Genomic DNA, 20,625 nt, shown 5'->3' on the forward strand with positions numbered 1-20,625 from the left:
CCATCTGCTAGCCCAGATACAATAGATTTAGCTGATGGCAATGTTGAAGGCAATGAGTCTCCATGCTTGGAGAGGCCTATAGGCAAAAAGGCTACCAAGACCTTGGCAAGGAAGGCAAAAGCTAAAGAGAAAGTGGAAGCAGCCCAATCTGAATTAGGAGACTATTATGCTCTGAAAGTTGAACATGCTCATAAGGAGGATGAGCAATTTCAACTGATGTATGATGCAGAACAAGAGAACATTAAGCTGAGGAAACAAGAACTTGAAATTCAAGTTCGAAAAGAGGATAATGCAATAATGGCAATTGATACTTCTACAATGGAACCAATGCCGGCAGAATATTTTAGAGGACTTCAACAGGAAATCATAGCAAAAAGAGCTGCTAACGGAAACTAGTTTGGAATCACATGTGAAGTGCGAACTAGATGTCAGTTCATTTTTGGTGCAAATCTCTTTCTTTTCTCATTTTTTGTTGCTTTGAAAGTTGTACATTTTCAGCTACATTGAGAGCTGATGATGTACTTCTATCTTTAGCACTGTTCTCTTCATAAGACTTGAAAGAATTTCAATAATTTCTTTGTTCTCTTTAAGTTTTGAAATAATTACAGATTCATTCAAGATTACTTAGTACTGTTCTTTATGCATTGCTCATATCAGACAACTTGTATTGAATTCAAAAATTTAATGCAGAACAATTTCATCATTTTTATGTAAAATTCAACACAAATACTGTGTTTTATTCAATAGTGTAATTGAAACAGAAACCAATAACTAAAATGAGTACTACAAAATGATAATTCATTCTCCTCCATGTAGCTGCCATAAGTGTTCGATAAGATCGCCTTGTAGTCTAGAATGAGTCTCCCCATCTTTAATGCGGAGATGGTTGTCAATGAACTCCATCAATGTTTGTGTTCGCTCATGTGATGGTAATACATTTGAAGGCTCTCCAACTATATCATAATTCTCAATGATTTGATCAATTTCACTAGCTATCACGATCTCGACCAATATTTCTAATATAGTGGTCATCATCTCGCTCGTCTTCCACAATCATATTGTGCATTATTATGCATGCTGTCATGATATCCTTAAGTGTCTCTTGATTCCATAAACGTGCTGGTCCTCGTACAATTGCAAAACGTGCTTGGAGTACTCCAAATGCTCGCTCTACATCTTTTCTTGCTCCCTCATGTTGTTTAGCAAAGTGTTTCTTCTTATTTCTTTGTGGAGCTGGTATTGTCTTTACAAATGTCGCCCATGTTGGATATATACCATCAGCAAGGTAGTATCCCATATATACGGTTTGCCATTAACTAAATAGTTGACAGGAGGAGCACGTCCTGTGGCTAGGTCATCAAATAAAGAAGACTGATCTAACACATTGATATCATTATGAGATCCTGGCAACCCAAAAAATGCATGCCAAATCCAAAGATCATATGAAGCTACAGCTTCCAATATAATTGTTGGTTCATGGTAGTGACCAGAATACATACCTTGCCATGCAGATGGACAGTTTTTCCATCTCCAATGCATACAGTCTATGCTCCCCAACATTCCAGGAAATCCACGTTTTTCACCAATTGAAAGCAATCTAGCTATGTCGTTACTATTTGGTGGTCTCAAGTACTCATCACCAAACATAACAACTACAGCATTAACAAACCTTTTAAGACTCTTTAGAGCAGTACTTTCACCAATTCGAACGTATTCATCTACATAATCTGCTGGAACTCCATAAGCAAGCATTCGTAGTGCAGCAGTTATCTTTTGATATGATGACAAGCCGATAGCTCCCGCAGCATTCCTTTTTTTGCAAGAAATATGGATCACATAAAAGCACTGCATTTTGAATTCTAAGAAAAACATGACGTCTCATTCGGAACCTTCTCCGAAAAACATTATCAGAAAATATAGGTGGATCAACGAAGTAGTCACGGTAGAGATTTTTATGACCTTTAGTTATATAGCGCGGAACAACAATCCTACCTTTGATTGAACCACGGCGCACTGGTCTTTCCCTCTCCTCAACTACCCGCTTAATCAGATCATCTTCATATTTTTCATCCGCAATATCATTCTTTTTCAGGAACCTCTTACGCATCCAACGACTTGCTATGGATTGACTCGCCATTGGACACAATATAAATGAGATGTCTAGACTAAATGAAGTTGAGATATGAGATGAAAGATTGAAAAACCGGGTATCAATATATATTATTGATTTGCATGTTCGTCAAACTAGCAACTAATCTTTCCAAGTAAATGAGAATGATCAACTTCCATTGTTTGTTGCTTTGCCAAATCTTTCGTAAATATACATATCTCACAAATGAATGTGTATCCTTTTGATATGATTTGCTAGCAAAATATGTGTCTTTTTTAATATGATGTCGATTAGCCTAATATATATCTCTTTGATATGATTTTCTTGCACAAAAGATTTAGTTTCACTTTAATTTAGAGCAGATCATATCTGATATGAAAATAGATATCTATCTTTGCTCTTAGCGAGCAAAAAATTGATCAATTTGACCACCAAGAAAAAGTAGCCATTGAGATCAATTTTTCACATAATAAAAAATAGCCGTTGAAAAATTAGGGTTATGTAATTTATAATTCAAAATTCAAAATTAAATATTCAAGGTTAGCTATAATAGAGAGCATTGGTGCAAACGTGTTTTAAAACTGGCTAGCCAAAATAACTTTTTAGCTATTTTAGCTAAAAAATGACTAAAATATAGCTAGCATTGCTAAAGATGCTCTTAGTAGTTATTTATTGGATAATTACTTATAGCTTAATAACTTTGTGGCTTTGTGCCCATTGTATTGTATTTTAGTTATAATGTATATATTTGGTTAGTATTGTATCAAATTATATATATTTTATTATGGTAATATTTTTTTTTTCAATTAGTTATCAAGCTATGACTTCCTCATCCTTGACCTAGCGCTCTACTAGGGTTTTGGGAGAGTCTCTTCTTTGGGTTGCTTTCTCTTGTACCTTCCCCGTTGATTTGTCAATGGTGGCCATAGCAGGCTTAGGCCTGTTCATCTTGTTTTTTTACGGAGCGATCAGTGGTGGCGGGGACTGGGTCATTCGGGCTTGAATGACGGCATGGCCTCTCTGGTGACTATAGGTGCGGGGAGTGCTATTGGGGCTCCTTAAGGAATGCGTGGTTTGGGGTGGTGGATCCTGGATCCGCTTCTATCGGATCAGAAGCTTGAATCCCCGGCCGGTGTAGACTATTGGAGGACTTGGGGTGCGGTTAGAGCCCTTGGTGGCGCCAAGGACAAGTCACGTCGGCGCCTAAAGGATTTTTGCTGAGGTTCTCCTCTTGCTGCTGCTAGTGGCGTTATCTTGATCTGGGCTCGAGGTCAGGGTATTAGGGATGGGGCCGACGCTGCTTGTGGTGGTGGGCATGTGTACTGTGGCGGTGGCCGGAAACTGGTGATGGAAGAGGATCGAGAGATTCTTGGCCGGGGTGTTTTTAGCTCCATAAGGTGCCAAATCTCATCGGAGGCGGCGGGTGTCGGTGGTTTCGGCAAGCTGCAGTCTTTGGGTTGCAGTGGGGTGCCCTTAGGAATTGTTGGGGTGGCCATAGTAATGGCCATGTGGGCTGGTATTCACTGGTGGGATGGCTGGGCTTGTCTGAAATGCAAGAGTCACGTCGCTTCTTCTAGTGAAATTGGAATTCCGAGCATGTCTAAGGATGCTGAGATTGCTGAGGTGGAAGACATGGAGATGGAAGTAGGAATGGAAGGGGAGTCTACTGCTCCTTGATAGGAGCATTTTAATGTGGTATTTTAATAGTTAATTCCTCACATTTTGCTTAGTTAATTCCTTAACGAATCGATTTTTAACTCAATTTCTATTTTCTTAGGTACATTGGAGTAAATGATGGTGAAATGAGCATTAGGTCCACACTTACCTATAAATGGTGGAGAAAAATGGAAATGTACTAAAATGTCAATTTTACACATTTTCCTACTCCGGCTAGGAGAAACCAAGCCAAGCAAGGAAGAAGGAGCGGCCGCCGGACCAAATGAACTTCAAATGAGCTGAAACTTTCCAGATCCATTCTAGACAGCCCAAGGATCATTTCTTATGAAGAGTGCAAGAACTTTTGTTGAGTGGAAGGCCTTCAAACAATCAGCCCAATTTTCTACAGAAGCAAAACTGGAAAACTGGACCTGTAAGAGGTCCAGCAGCATTTTCGGCCCAACCACATGGAATAAAAATCTGAAATTTTACCAGGGTGATCTACACTCATAATGGAACATTTTTTATGAAGAGGTCATAGTGAAATTGGGAATGCTTGTTGGAGAAATAATTGAAGGAATAAAGGGGCAGAAACTGATCTAAAAAACAGCTCAACATCACATGTTCATGTTTCCTACCCACATGAAGAAAGCTAGATGCTTTTCTCTTTTTCCTTGGATATATTTTTCTGCTCCAATAGATCATCATCACTTCCATACTTCTGCACATTCATGCCTTGCTTTCATTTCATCATTACTCCATCTTTTCCATATTTTACAAACCACTTTCATTATTTTTCTTCCATTTATCATTTCACTCTTCTTTTTCTTCCCTATATAAACACCTTCTCCTCTCACTCTAAAAAACATTCCTTCATCCATTTCATCTTCTTTGTCTCTCCATTTCCATTCCATTTTTCTCTCCATTCTCTAGTTGCAAAATTCTGCGTTTTCAAGTAAGAAGAAGAAGAAGAAGAAGGAGCCGGGAATATCATATCCTCCATCGTCCACCTTGAAGGCTTGCTTCCAAGATTCAAGATTTCAACGTTTCAAGCACTCCATCTCCATCTCCAACTCACGGTGTAATTCATTCTTTTTCCTTATTTAATTTCGTAGGAATTTGTTTCTAGTTAACAATAACATTAAGGGCAAAGTTTAAGCCCAATTTCTATGTTTGAATAAAAATTGTGATTTCTTTATGTTGATTTTTATGTTGCTTATGTGAGATTGCTTAATTGATTTTGGATTATGGAAAACTTTTATATGTATGTGTTCTTTGATGGCCAACTTAGGATATATGCATGTAATTGGTGCTAGATTTAAGTAGTAAAGGCTTTGGACAAAAGTCGAAATCAATTAAGGAGGATTGCAAATAGATGGACTTTTTCATACTAGGTTGTGCACTTTGGTTGACATCCTTTCTTTGTTCTTCATGCATTGAATGTGTTCTTGATTAGCTAGCTTTCTAGACTATGATTGCATGTTCAATAGGTTTAATTTAGGTGCTTTCACTTAGATTAAATATTCAAGGAAAGTAAAATATGGGAAATCATTTGCTTCGAATGTTTCACATGGTCAACTTATTTCTCATGACATAGATAATCAACTATAGGAATTGTAATTGGATTTCATTCATATGATTGTAGTTTTGATCTTTGTTTCTTGTGTTCCACCCTTGTATATGTGTTTTTACACTTTCTTTATTTCATTTAATTTTAATTCCAATTCTATAATCTCAAAACCCCCCTTTTTATATTAACTTGTATATATTTTTATTCTTTATTTTATTTTTGTACATAATACTTTTTACTTTATTATTTTAATTCTTTATTTGTTTTTTTTGACAATGACAGGTGTACCCTCAATCCCCGGAATAGAACGATCCCTATTTGCTTATACTACTAACGATGTTTTCAGGGTTAAATTATGCGCTTGCTTTGAGCGTATCACTCCTCTTCTGAAAAGTATTTAAATTTTATAGGTCGCAAAGATCATAATCTTTGAGGTTTTTTTTTTTTTTTTTTTTTTGCTTCAGAGGTTACTGATCTTTGTTTGGAATAATGGTACGTAATTTGTCTAAAAGGTGGGTGTACTAGGGGTATATTGGGTTCTTGTTCTTGTTTTAGAATAGGAGTCTCAGGGTACTATGAGAAGCGATTCTTTCTGTCGACCCCATAGAGGTGTTTCGTTTTTGTATTGCTTGCTGCATCTATGGGCTGACCTCTTTTGATAAAAATATATATATATATATATATATATTTTAAATTTTTTTTTGTGTCATGTAAAAGATACAAGGACATTTTTTAACGTCTTAGTAGACTTCAGATGATGTTTTTATGAGATACAAGAACGTTTTTCTTGTGTCCTTGTAAATATTAGATGATGTTTTTTTGAGTTTCAATGACGTTTTTCTAGTGTCGTTGTAAATATTAGATGATGTTTTTTTGAGTTTCAATGACGTTTTTCTAGTGTCGTTGTAGACATTAGAGGACGTTTGTGAATAGAAACAAGGACACTTTTTCAACGTCCTTAAAGATATTTAAGAACGTTTTTTGAACGTCCTAAAAGATGACTTACTATAACTCCTTGATAGATGACCTTTTTTTTAAGCGTCATCTAATGTTTTTAAGGACGTTTTTTGAACGTCCTTAAATCCATTTTTTGTAGTAGTAAGAGCCACACATAAATTTTCGTGTTTCTCATATTTATAGAGAAGGCAATATGGTTGCAGACAAGCTGGCAAACTTTGGTGTCTCCAATAAGGGTGGGGTTTGGTGGCTCACCATCCCATCTTTTTTGAAAGAAGCTTTTGATCATGATTTATCCACAAGACCTGCGTATCGTTTTTCTTAGTTTTGTCATTTTGCTTCGGGCTCATTTTTCTGAGTTCCAATTTGTACTTTCCTCTCTTTGGTTTATGTTGTCTCTTTTGTTTGTATCAGCGGTTGCTAGTCCACCGCTGTAATACCTTTGTATTAGCTTCTTCTTTTTTCCTATTATTAATAAATGGAACCGGGCGTGGGAAACCCTTGACAAAAAAAAAAAAAAAAAAAAAAGAGCCACACATGAAGCTACACTACAGCAAGCTTGCTGTGGAGACGGACACCATCGGGAGAAAGAAGGTATACGTGTGTGGACTGTGCCCTCTGATTCCCAAGTGCTTTGTCAATCAGGATGCACTGGATGCACACAAGCTTGATAAGCACTGATGCCGGCCTATTTAGATCTCTTTACTCTTGTTTCAGCTTAATTGTAAAAATTGAAGAAACAAAAACAAGCTCTGTTTTCAATTTGTAGCTAGATCGATCTATCCCTAGGCGCACTTTAATTTTTCGTAGTACGATAAACTAGAGTTGTGTGATTCCATTATGTAAGCTTCATTTCGAACGCCAGCATCGAAGTTTTGGTACAGTGCAGTGATCACGATCACGGTAAGAGAGAAGGAGCTGTAGTTCGATGGTATGTGACATGGCAGGACGGGTAGTCCACAAAATCCTCTCCCACAGTAGCTCTCTTTTCTCCTTAACTACTTCTCAAAGTACCTAAGAAAATAACAAAGTTAAATTGATCTTTTTAAGGAATAAACTAAGCAAAAGTATAAATGTTTGAACTATAGATTCGTCGCATTTTATGCTCCTATGAAATTCCCCCTCACTTAGCTTTTGCTAGTCCCTTAGCAAAATCAAAACTAACAAGACTCAAAACAAACTAGCCTACTTTCCACATTGTTGTCTTAGAAATCTCTTACTTTCATAGCATCAAGATTAGCACACAACCAAGAATCAATCATGAATAATTCGAAAGTTAATTAAAACATATATTCCACATATAAACATGTAAGACACGGATGTGACAATGGTGATGGGTGGAGCTCAACATGTATCCAACAAGTATGATTCAAACCTCACAAGATTCACCACTCTTTCTTCTCTCAGATCGAGGCTAATGCTTAAAAGCTTTGTCACTCAAATATATGTGAGAGATGATAATATTTTCAACAAACAAAAAGCTCACATATATTAAGAAGGAAAGGCTATGTCGAAATATTTGCATTTTTTTGTTTTTCGATCTCATGAAGGATACCAACTACTTGCCAAACAGACCGAACCATATGCTCAACTCTTGTAACCAATCTCCACATATCAAAGGCTGCCCATCTTAAGGATAAAAAAGGTCTTAATTGGGGTTGTAATGGGGCCAAGGTTTAGGGGTTCAAAGAAACGAAAGGGTAAGGAAAAATCACAAAGTGTTCTAAAAACCTAGCGGAGCCTTCATTGAAGCATTGAGATGTTTTCTTTTAGTCACCAAGGCATCTTGCAACGTTGAACTTCTTGTGTGTCTTTATTGAGGCCGGATGTCATTGTGTTGGACCCTTGCTTCATTTTAATATTCCTTCGAACACTTGTGAAATAGGACAAAGACCAAATTCATCGTACTTAGGCCTTCACTTCAAAACAAACTCCTTATCCACAATGGGGGGACTAAAATCTATATATACTTTCATACATTTTTTTTTCATTGCCGTACACACTTTTTTTTTTGGCATACATTTTTTTTTTCTTCATCATGGACAAGTCTTTCCCCCACACTTATTCTTTCTCCTCATCTTCATCATCCTTGACGCTACCTTGATCTTGCATGTTTCAAAGTTAAAATTCCACTAAATCTTTAGAACAAGGGTAGGGATATAACTATACGAAGGTTCAAGGGTTAGGAATATTGAGGGTGATGAAAGAAAAGGTTCAAATGTGGGCTCAAAGGGGTTGAACTAAGGGATGTACATCTTGTATATACAAATAGGGACACAGGCTATTTTTGGCTTTGGTGGAAGTGCCTAGGTGCATTTATCATTTCCGAAATCAGGGACATGTATTGATAAAAGTTTCGACCAGTACAAGAGTAAGTTCTAGTAATCTCTAGAGTCCATTAAACTTAATCTGTGGCAAGCAGTCAATCAAAAAGAAAGATAATGAGATCACTAAGCACCAAGAAAATAAGAATATATTTTTCAATAAACACTCACAAAGAATATCAAATAGGCTCAATTTCTCACAAAGGTTATTATGAATCAAAACTCATCATCAACATGCTCATAATTCTGTACCAAGGTCAATAAAACCACATCTACTACACATCATATGCTTTATATATATCGTAATTAACCAAAGAATTATTTTGACATCATCTCAATATTGTGATCCTCTTTTATCTATAATTTCAGAGATATAAGTTCAACCCTGACAGTTGAAAGGCAACCTAAGACTCGAAAACAAAACGAAAATTGAGAAACAAGAACTAAAAATTCCAAAAGAAAGAAAATAACTAACAAAATTTTTTGGATTTTTGAAAATTTTCATTTTTTTTTGTTTTTTTTTTAAGACTCAAATTTAGACAAATTCCCTTCCCCCACACTTGAATCATACATTGCCCTCAATGTATGGCAAATTAAATCAAACAACGCATAATAGAAGCGTAAATAAAGGAAATCAAAAGATTAAAAGGAAGAAAAGTGAGAAAGTGTATAGAAAATCTCTCCCTTGTAGACCTCCCATGCTCACGACCTTTGGAGATGACAACAAGGACCCCAACCTCAAGACCATAAGGCCTTGACTTCCGAATGTAAGCTCCATGCTAGGTTGACTCCAAGGAAGAAGTAGTTGAGGACAAAAAGGTAAGAAATCATCTTTTTGCATCTTTTGAAACCACAAATTTGTGCCATCAGCCCATGTTTTAGCCCCCATAACTTTTTGATGCAGCGTCGGATGACTGAGATACCAAGTGGAAGTTGACGTTGCTAGCATTCTGTGCATATATGGAACACCTCCCAACTCCAAGTGGTTTGAAAGTTATAGCCCTGTGAAGTTAGAGAAAAAGCAGGAAAATGAACAGAAATTTTGCCAGAATGACCTTTACCCACTCAAACCTGTATACTGGGAGCATCACTGGTCCAATGGAAGAGATTTTTGGCCAGAATGTGCAACACAGATAGAGCTTTAATGCCATATAAAGAACTTCTCATTTGGACCACTGGAAGTATTCCCTGTTTTGCCTTTGATGTGACACAACTGCACAGTTTTCTGCTTTCCTGAGCTGACCTTGCTACATTCAAACTGGAACTAGGAACGCATACAAACTTGGAATCTAGTTTTATAAAAACCTACAGAAACTAGACTCATAGATCTCTTTATGCATATATGGTACGTCATCTAATTCTATCTAATTCCATCTGAGCTAAACGTAGAATGTTAATTAATATGACTATATGTGAGTAATGAACTAAAGGGCACTATTACAAAAAATGGATTTAAGGACGTTTGAAAAACGTCCTTAAAAACATTAGATGACGCTTAAAGAAAACGTCATCTATCAAGGAGTCATAATAAGTCATCTTTTAGGACGTTGAAAAAGTGTCCTTGTTTCTATTCACAAACGTCCTGTAATGTCTACAACGACACTAGAAAAACGTCATTGAAACTCAAAAAAACATCATCTAATATTTACAAGGTGTGAGCCCCCGTAATATTTCTTTTACTTTTTAGCACATATATTTCGTGCTTAGGAAATTTTTTTTGAGGCCATTAGGAAATAAGGCGTGATTAATTTCTAGGTCTAGAGAAATATAGGGTTTTGGAACTGTGGGGATGTTGAGAAATTTCGATAAGGAAATAAGGATTGGAAGTTGGATTTGGTGTTGGGCTTGCAAATAGGTTAGAAATTATAGTGAAAATCAGATTAAAGCCCAAAGCCCATATGGAAGGAAATTTTTGTCATTTCTTGTTTTGGGTATATATAGAAACTAAACAACACCAAAACCAACCCTAGCCTCATTTTCATTTCTGCTCTCTCTCTCTCTACCCGAGATTCTCTCTCTCTACCCTCTCGCGGAAATTTCCCAGCCGCCGGAAACGCCGCACCGACCGCCACCGCCGGAAAACGCCAAAACCTCCAAATTTTCTTGTTTTCTTCTCCTCTACCCAAATCCGAGCATGATATCATGAGATCAAGCCTCAATCCACGAAATCTCTCAAACCCGAAAGCAAACTAGAGGGGTTTTCAAGATTTCTCCGTTCATAAGTTGATTTGAGGTGAGATTCTTCATTCTAGGCTTGAATCCGAATTCCTATTATGTTTTGGGTATTAGATGGCCTCAATTTAATTAACATTAGATGCGCAAAATATTGATTACCTAAGTGATATTAAAAAGGAATGTTTGTTAACGGGTTAATTATTCAATCAGGGAATCAAGTTCATGTAGGAAACTTTAGCGAAGCGGACCAAAGTGGGGACACGCCTATTATATCCAGGTAGGGTGAGCTGTCCCTTCCATGTTAGTGGCATTTCCTGTGTGTATATGCTTATATATATATATATATATATATATATATATATATATATATATATATATATATATATATATATATATATATATTGTTGCGTGAAAAATCCTGCATTGTTTTTTGTTGTCATTGTTGATGCCTCGAGATAAACGTTTCCTTATTTGTTGTTGATATTTAATTATTGAGATAAAATCCGAGGCTAGACATGCTTGTATATCGGAGATATGTTTATTTAGTGACCTGAGAGTGATAGGAGCTATGCTTCCTACGGTGTCGAAACTGTGAACCTTTGGAGGGGCGATATGACCATATGTTGTGTCGAGCCCGTGTCACCTTAGTAGTGTACGTAGGGAATTGATCGACAGTGATGCCATATGACATTGGACCAATAAATGGACACTCTCGCTACCCATAGCCGGTAAGGAAAGTAAATTATGAGTATTGATGGATTTAGGCTATGATTGGTAGTTGGCCTGGTTTACCGAGTGTAGGAAACCGAGGTTTCGGTCACCGGGAAAGTTGGAAACCCTGCAGGTAAGTATCTCTGAGCTCAGACTTGGTGTTAGCATACTGCATATGATTTCTGAAAATATGACGAATATTTTTGGTTGCCTTGATTTGAATCGTTTTTACAACGCGCGCTCATATATATGTAGTATATGTATGTTTTCGTATCGTATTTTCAAACCTAGCATCGGTTGGATCGGCCCCTATTGGGCTAGCGAGGACGAATTGCTCACCCCTACTTTTTAGGTAATAAACAACCTACTGTGGAGGAGCTGGACTAGGAGCTAGTGACGTGGCAGTGTTCGTGTTTCGGTGTTGTTTTCAAGAATCCTGTTTTCCACTTGGTATTTCCATTTCTCGATCGCAACTCCTACTTTCAATAAATGAGCTTTATCAGACTCTAAGAGGCTCGCACACCTGGGGAGTGTCTCTTCTTTCGTTGTTGTATTTCGCATTCGGATTTCTAGACAATTTGTGTTGTAAGCCTTAAGGCGTTGCTTTACTTTCGTTTTTCCCTTACGACTTACCGATACCTTCCGTCTTAAAATAAATGGGTTGTTTATTTATAAAGTGTTTGACGAAATTCAATTTTCTGAAATAAGGTTTTCAAAATTTTTAAAAGGCCTAATGGCTTTGGGTTAGTGGGGTTTCGGAATGTCCTTGTGACGTGACGATTCCCTATTGGCTTAAAGTCACGGCGTTGTGGTATCCCACGTCTAGGGGTGCCACACAAGGACACAAGAAAAACGTTCTTGTATCTCATAAAAACATCATCTAAAGTCTACTAAGACGTAAAAAAAACATCACTGTATCTTTTACATGACACAAAAAAAAAAAATTAAAATATATATAATTTGATACAATATAATACTAACCAAATATATATATTATAACTAAAATACAATACAATGGGCACAAAGTTATTAAGCTATAAGTAATGATCCAATAAATAACCACTAACAATGATCTAACTATAACTTTACAAGTTCAAAACACAACGCTTTCATTGAGGATGTCCATGAATTTTTCTAGACTCCTGAACTGCAAAAGTCAAGAAAATAGTAGAGAATAGTAAGTGTTAATGAATATATGTCCCAAACAGAGCATTCATTCTCAAAATGCAAATTTCATCAAAGCAATGCATCTCTAAGCACAATGCAAAAATCATATCCCAAGTCATGCGGATGCAGTTATCTCTAATCAAGTACAAGACAAGTATGAATGAAACCAATCTGCAGGAACCATACTCATAATGGCTGGTGTGCATGAAAGAAACCAATCTACAGGAACCATACTCACATGATTCTATCAATCCACAATTAAACAACATCATAACTTGCAAAGCACCACTACTGGTACTCCAACATCAAGTAACTGTGGTCCTCATATAGCCAAGTACCTCTCTTTGGTATATTTGAGAGCAATCACGAATGTTTATGTCATTTCCAACTGTAAGCAACTTTAAGACTTGCAAACTTGCACGGGAATTATATTCCCTTGAATACATTAAAATATAGTTGACATTTGTGTAAGTTTTTACTAGAGGACATTTAATAACAAATTGCCTGTGAAGAGGTTTCTTGTTCAAGACACCTAAAACGACTTGTAACATGTTTACTTACCATAGTGTTGAATATCCTGGCAAAACTTCCATTTTCTATTATAAAGCTCTAAGTAGAAAAGCTCCCATTATAAGGTCTAAATAACATGATAAAAATCATAAGAAACATTAGTACTCGCTAAATCTAACAAAGACGGGATGATAGACAATATAATGAACAAACAACTGAAAAATATAAAATTAAAAAAAAATGCAATGTGATTGCGAAACTTACCCCACAAACGGATGCATTAGTCTCTAAATAAGTCCCCATGTCAAGTGTAGCAACTAAACTGCCAAAGGCAGCATACAGGCTTACTGATATCTTGCAGTTACCAAACTTGTATCCATCTCTCTTGCTCCTAGCAAGTGCGCCTTCCTACAAAGGCAATCATCAAAAGATGAGATGACAAAGAAATACATACTTCTGTAAGCATGATTTTGCTATTACACGAGATATTGGCCCAAACCTTATATATGATCAATAAACCCCAACTAATATCACCCTTTCATACGAGTTACTGTTACTATCAAACACTACTGGCAAATCAAGAGGACTTGGATGACCATATCGAGTGCACGTGACGTGCTCTGATTTGTTAACCCCGTTTGCACCCAAACACGTTTACAACAACAGAGCTATACCATTTTCCCCCCTTTATGAAAGACATACAGATGTTTTATTAGTATATGCTATGAGTCAAAATTCAAAGACAGCGAGGACAAGCTTTCCACTCGAATTCATAAAAGATTCACTACTCAAAACAGCTCATCTAAGAGCAAGTTCACTCGTTGGGTCACCAGGACAGAAAACTATTCACTGTCACTGGACTGTTGCTTCCACCCGTTGGGTCAGGGTCACCAGTCAGTTACTGTTCATTAAATATTTTATTAATTTTTTTTTTTTGTAAATGAGAAATGTATGATGTAAATAAATAGTATTGATGAACATTTTGGAAATGCAACCAAATAAAATTTTATGGGTAGACAAATTATATGTCCACTGACACATTTTTTTATATTTTATTATTTTTTTTTATAACTCCACTGACACTTTTATCACATGTACACCACCGACAAGGTTTTTGAAAAGTGTGAAAAATTTTAAAACTCCACCGACACTTTAATCACATGTACACCACTGACAAAGTTTTTGAAAAGAGTGAAAATTTGAAAACTCCACCGACACTTTTATCACATGTACACCACCGACAATTTTTCTGTCCTGGTGACCCAACGAGTGAGCTTGCTCTAAGCAAAAGAGAACTAAAGAGACCGCGTTTGCATTCTAATTCCTAGATGAATGAGGAAAACTCGTTTTACCGAAAACAAGAGAAAACTGAAGACTACCAAGAAGCCTACAACCATTCCTTGTTTCAAACTTCATTTTGTTTTTATTTCATCCATCCTCCAAGGAACAAAGCTAATATACACTTAAATAATTCCCCATTCTTGTCTAGAAGAAAATGGAGTTTTATGAACTCTGCATTGTTCTAAGCCCTACACTCATTCGCAAGTGTTCATATACAATCTGATAACTATAACCTGTAGTCTACAATGTGGAAACAGAATGCAGTGCACTCATTTCCATAAAACAAAAACCATAAAAATTCACTGCATTACACTAAACAAACCCAAGAAACAATTGAAACTAAAACAGAGCAGAGGAATAAAGCAACTACCTGACGAGAATTAATCTCTATGAAACGATGACCCAAGGTTTCTTGGGTGCTGGGGTTCACAGGCATCGAAAACCCATCTTCTTTAACCACACCAACTTCACTAAACAGTAAACACACACTCGAATTTCGCTTTCGAGCTCCTGGGCCATCTCTGCCTTCACAATGGGAAGGTTTGATCACACTCGCAAACTCAATATTGGGGATGAAACCATTGTCATCGTAAAATACTTCTTGGCATTCACTGTGAACCATAAAAACGAATAAAACCCAGTCACGACCCGACCCTACCGTTTTTTTTTCTTTCTTCCAAACCTAATAAAACCCAGCCCAAAAATTTCACTTTCATACTTTCATATTTGTTAACTTTGAGTCTCCCCGTCGCCCAACTTTGAGACCTGTCCGCCGAAAGCACAGAGATAATTTGGTATTCCACGATTCCGGCCCCGTCTATTTCACCGGTGGCAATGTCTCCAGTTCGGAAAATCGAGCACGTCGCCGTGAGATGGGTGAGCTTGCTTCTCTTTCATCCTTTCTGTTTTACTTGAATTTCTGCATGACTCGTTTGTAATTTGGTTGAATCTGATTCTAAAGTTAGTCTGATAGCAAGCAGAGCTCCCCACCATGGTGCTTGGCAATAACTTCATTCGCGAAACTCACTATGACATACTATCTGTGAAGGAAGATGCAAGCTATGAAGATATCCGAACAAGCTACAGATCTGCCATCCTTAATAGTCATCCTGATAAACTACAACCTACATCCGAGTCAGCAGATAGATTCTTGAAGGTGCAAAAGGCTTGGGATATCCTCAGTGATTCGAGGTCTCGTGCACTTTATGACAATATGCTAATAGCTTCTAGACATGACACTTTTGTAGCCGATGATATCAGCTTGGAAGACGTGATGGCTGAAGATGCAGGAGACGTCATTCAGCTATTTTACCAGTGTCGATGTGGTGATTACTACTTTGTTGATTCTTCGGAGTTGGAGAAAATGGGGTATGCTTTGGTAAGAGATGGTAGCAAGCTATGTTTTGAGGCACAAAATGCTTTGCCAGCATCACTAGTCCTTCCTTGCGGGTCTTGTTCTTTGAAAGTTCGTATATTGATCAATCCAGACGATTTTGTTTCTATTGGTCATCATCACTGAATGTGGTGATATGTTTAATTATTTAGCTTGAAAGGCTTTAAATACAAAATCCAGCAGAGTTTCGAATGGTTATTTTGTCACCATTCAAACAATGTGATAAAAGGATGATGATGAAGATGAGGATTATAACTTCTAAGGCGGCCTTGTGGAATGTAAAACTCTCCCATTAATAACCATGTGAAAGGTGAAATTTGACTTATAAGCCTCTAATATGGTGAAAAAGATTTAAACCATTGCTTAGTCCTTTTTCTTTCCTCAGCTGAAAGAACATATGCGTGCTCGTCCAAAGGAGAGCAAGAATGCCAAAGGAACCCTCCAAAGTTGTTCTCTTTCTTTTACTGCATCTAATTTCTGCTCTCTTCTCTTTTCCCATGTTACTTGAGCGTAATGGTACACCTGTAAATATGTAATACTAATTTCGAAAAAAACACAAGGCCAACCATTTATTTTCCTTGCAACTACTATCGTGGGATAGGGAGTGGAAATCCTGTTAGTTATATATGGTTCTTCCCCAAATCCAAAACCCCGCGCTTTTTCACTTTGAAAATTTAGACAGAGCCTTGATGATGAATCTCCAATTAAATTCGGCAATTACTGCAAATTAAACAGAGTGAATCATCATCATCGTTTCTATAAGGGCAGCAGGACAGCGTAGTATTACTTCTATTATGTTAGATTACTGCCCTTATTGCTGTGCTTGTTGTTTTGGTTTAGATGTGTCTTCAGCGGAGAAGTAGAAAGAGAGCTACCAGCAACAGCAGCAGGTAGATGTAGATCCATCAGAAGCAAAAGAATTAGCTATGCTAGCTGTTTTCAATGTGAAGAGCCTTGGTGCAAAAGCAGATGGTCAAAAACGATGACAGCAATGTGCGCATCTCGATCTCAATTCTTTCCATCACAGTTTCCTTTGATGAATGATGAATCCCCACAATGTGCACATTATACATAAATTCCTTCACTTTCTTTTTTCTTTTTTCTTGAATTCTACATCATGTCAGTTGATTATTAGATGTCAAAAGGAATTGAAGAGCTATTTGTCCTTCCGATAATAAGCAAAGGAGGATACTAGTTTTCAATATTGATGGCTCAAACTGCATAACAGCATCCATACAAGAATACAATCATTTCCTACTAGTGGCGGCAGGTCAAATGTTCCAAAGAGTGTTGGAAAGATTGTAATCAGATCCAGCACAAGACAAAATGAGCATTTGAAACCTAATCAGTTCCACCGCATATATCCCCTCCGCATATCCCCATTAGGAATTGTGATCATATTTCTATTCAATGACTTCCCTAAATTCCTCACTGCTCATATAATTGTCTTGCTCACTGCACTGCATTATGTCATCGTGGTCATCTGCACTAGTTTCATCACTATGAACGGGTTCTTCATCTTCCTCTGTTACAGGACTAAGCAAGGAAGGCGACCCTGGATACCTTGAGGACTGCAGCATAAAAGAGTAAATATTTGAGCAACCAATACTACAAACATAAATTTGCTAGCAGAAACGCCAATGATCAAATCTGGCAAACAATTGTCCGATGATGCAGATAATATCAGTTGACGCACCAAGCACATAAGAATGGTTCAATGGAATCTGTAGTGATTTGCAGAGACTGAATCCTCTGTTAAGTGAGGATCATTTGAGCAGATAAAAATAGACCATCAGAATGTTATGATGCATCTAACACATCCGCCAACATAAGAACTCAAGATACTAGATGAATGCATTATTGTAATTGGTACATGGCAATAGAAGATCCCATATATTAGAGACTTAAGTATCAGTATTTCATGCTCCAATCCCTTCATGAATGAAAAAAATACAGCATGATAAAGGTGGTGTGAGATGTGATAAGATGTTCAGAATAATTTAGATCCTGAAGAACACTAACCCAAGCAATTATTTAGTATTGCCACAGGTGACCACCTCTTGCAGTGAGTTGGACTATTCAGATGTTTTTTGCCATTGGACTTAACAGCACAAGGTGTCAGTACTCAGGAGTCAAGAGACTATTATGGTGAAAATAAGTTGAGATAACAGGAATCACTAGTATAGTTAGATCACTTGGATGGTGGGCCACTTAACTGCCTTATGGAAGAGCTATGAACTTAAACTGCATAATGATGCAACTAAGGGAACAATCTTGTTTGTAGCACACTAATGACATGGCAAGTTGTAAGTGGTCTCTAATAATGTGAAGCCAAAGTAAACAGCTTGTTGGATCTAGTAGTTACTGTTTTACCAATACTTTTTGTTCATGCTATTCTCAACTCAATGACGAGACGTGCTAACAGAAATTAATATATATATATATATATATATATATATATATATATATATATAAGAAACAAAAGGAAGTTGATTTACTTCGTGAAAGAAGGTAAGAAAAACACTTTTTTAACATAAAATGTAAATGAAATGTCTCAATGAATCTGCTTGTTCTCCTTTAGTTGAAGTTTATTATAGTATGCATACATTTCAATATACACGAGAAAGTAGATGGAATTTAGTATTAAATAACATGATAAAAATCATAAGAAACATTACTACTTGCTAAATCTAACAAGGACGGGATGATAGACAATATAATGGACAAACAACTCAAAAATACAAAATTCAAAAAATACAATGTGATTGCGAAACTTACCCCACAAAAGGATGCATTAGTCTCTAAATAAGTCCCCATGTCAGGGGTAGCAACTTCACTGCCAAAGGCATCATAGAGGCTTACTGACAACTTGCAGTTACCAAACTTGTATCCATCTCTCTTGCTCCTAGCAAGTGTGGCTTCCTACAAAGGCAATCATCAAAAGATGAGATGACAAAGAAATACATACTTCTGTAAGCATGATTTTACTATTACACAAGATAATGGCCCAAACTTTATAAACGAATAAACCAACTAATATCACCCCTTCATACAAGTTACTGTTACTATCAAACACTATCATTGGCAAATCAAGAGGACTTGGATAACCATATCGAGTGCACGTGCTCTGATTTGTTAAACTCACCCAAACACATTTACAGCAACAGAGCTATACCATTTTTCCCATTTATGAAAGACACAGATGTTGCATATGCTATGAGTCAAAATTCCAAGACAGCAAGGACAAACTTTCCACTTGGATGCATAAAAGATCCTTAACCTCAACATCATACAATGATCAATAGACCTGACTACTCAAAACAGCTCACCTAAGCAAAAGAGAACTAAAGAGACCATGTTGCATTCTAATTCCTAGATGAATGAGGAAAACTGATTTTACCGAAACTAAGAGCAAACTGAAGACTAACAGGAAGCCTAAAAGCATTCCTTGTTTCAAAATTCATTTTGTTTTTATTTCATCCATTCTCCAAGGAACAAAGATACTATACACTCAAAATCATTCCCCATTCCCTGTCTGGAGGAAAATGGAGTTTATGAACTCTGCGATGTTCTAGGCTCTACACTCATTTCCAAGTTTTCATATACAATCTGATAACTATAACATGTAGTCTACAATATGTAAACAGAATGTAGTCTACAATATGTAAACAGAATGTAGTCTATGCTACAAAAACTAAACCCTTGCATCCCTGTGAATTCTTTCACAACTGGGTTATCAAATTCAAGCAAAAACAAAAACCATAAAAATTCACTGCATGACACTAAACAAACCCAAGAAACAATTGAAACTAAAACAGAGCAGAGGAATGAAGCAACTACCTGACGAGAATTAAACTCTATGAAACAATGACCCAAGGTTTCTTGGGTGCTGGGATTCACAGGCATCGAGAACCCATCTTCTTTAATAACACCAACTTCACTAAACACCACTCGAATCTCGTTTTCAAGCTCCTGGGCCATCTCTGCCTCAACAATGGGAAGGTTATTGACCACGATCACACCCCCAAACTCAATATTGGGGATGAAACCATTGTCATCGTAAAACACTTCTTGGCATTCACTGTGAATCATAAAACGAATCAATTCTTAAAGGAATACTAGTTTGTAGTTTGAAGTCGCAAAGTTGAGGAATTAAGGAAGAGTGTTTGTGTCGGGTACCTGAAATTAAATTGAGGTGGGTGTGCAGAGTTCAAGTCTATGGAGGAGAATTGGATACCGAGCTGCTCGGCCTTGGCTTCCATGTCTTCCATGGTGGCGCTGTCTACTGTCATGTTGGTGCTTTTACTTTTTTGGGATGGAGAGTTGGAGGCTAGTCCTGTTGCTTTTGTAGGATGCCCCATTTTTGGGATATTTTACATATTAACTTGATGCCAAAATTGCCATTCAAGGATGTTTTATTTTGGGATATTTTACATATTAACTACACAGTATGTTTTCAAGTATTTGTACTGCATATACAATTGCTATACGGTTTTTAATACCATCTCTAAAATCAAACAATTGGCAGAGGGCTATAGCCGAAACTATGATTACAACCCGAACTAAATTGGTCAAAGTTGAAAGTTGAGACCGAAGAGAATGTATTCATGTTTTCTTCGTCTTTTGATGACAACCCAAACTGAATACATTCTCTCTCCATTTTTCAATGATGAAAAAACTCTGACATCTAGTTGCAATGAATATACCTTCG

General features: G+C 36.9%; 2 protein-coding genes and 1 pseudogene across 5 annotated transcripts; 1 reads left to right on the forward strand and 2 right to left on the reverse strand.

Annotated features, from left to right (window-relative positions):
- Positions 1-988: 988 nt before the first annotated feature.
- On the reverse strand, positions 989-2,137 carry LOC133744761 (uncharacterized; annotated as a pseudogene).
- A 12,917-nt stretch (positions 2,138-15,054) lies between these two features.
- Positions 15,055-16,251, forward strand: LOC133706879 (uncharacterized). 4 transcript variants are annotated; one of them, XM_062132430.1, is made up of 2 exons: positions 15,055-15,397; positions 15,483-16,251. In XM_062132430.1, exon 2 carries the CDS (start codon positions 15,513-15,515, stop codon positions 16,038-16,040), a length of 528 nt encoding a protein of 175 aa, XP_061988414.1. In that variant the 5' UTR covers positions 15,055-15,397; positions 15,483-15,512; the 3' UTR covers positions 16,041-16,251. The 4 variants fall into 4 exon arrangements, with proteins under 4 accessions (XP_061988414.1, XP_061988411.1, XP_061988412.1 ...); XM_062132427.1 differs by having other exon boundaries at positions 15,495-16,251; XM_062132428.1 differs by having other exon boundaries at positions 15,502-16,251.
- Positions 16,252-17,086: 835 nt separating this feature from the next.
- LOC133745559 (eukaryotic translation initiation factor 3 subunit B-like) lies at positions 17,087-20,285 on the reverse strand. Its single transcript, XM_062173647.1, has 4 exons — positions 20,094-20,285; positions 19,755-19,995; positions 18,693-18,836; positions 17,087-17,485 (listed from the first exon to the last, which is right to left on the reverse strand). The coding sequence occupies exons 1-4, from the start codon at positions 20,273-20,275 to the stop codon at positions 17,318-17,320; spliced, it is 735 nt and encodes a 244-aa protein (XP_062029631.1). The 5' UTR covers positions 20,276-20,285; the 3' UTR covers positions 17,087-17,317.
- Between the last annotated feature and the right edge of the window lie 340 nt (positions 20,286-20,625).

The sequence above is a fragment of the Rosa rugosa genome, chromosome 4, assembly GCF_958449725.1.
Source record: "Rosa rugosa chromosome 4, drRosRugo1.1, whole genome shotgun sequence".
Classification (NCBI taxonomy): Eukaryota; Viridiplantae; Streptophyta; class Magnoliopsida; order Rosales; family Rosaceae; genus Rosa; species Rosa rugosa.

Excerpts from the sequence above, each read along its gene's own strand:
- LOC133706879 (XM_062132427.1), top strand. The coding sequence starts at position 15,356 with ATGTCTCCAGTTCGGAAAATCGAGCACGTCGCCGTGAGATGG. Across the intron at positions 15,398-15,494 it reads AGCACGTCGCCGTGAGATGG|CAAGCAGAGCTCCCCACCAT; the intron begins GTGAGCTTGCTT and ends TTAGTCTGATAG.
- LOC133745559 (XM_062173647.1), bottom strand. The coding sequence starts at position 20,275 with ATGGGGCATCCTACAAAAGCAACAGGACTAGCCTCCAACTCTCCATCC. Across the intron at positions 19,996-20,093 it reads CCACCTCAATTTAATTTCAG|TGAATGCCAAGAAGTGTTTT; the intron begins GTACCCGACACA and ends TATGATTCACAG. Across the intron at positions 18,837-19,754 it reads TAGAGTTTAATTCTCGTCAG|GAAGCCACACTTGCTAGGAG; the intron begins GTAGTTGCTTCA and ends TTGCCTTTGTAG.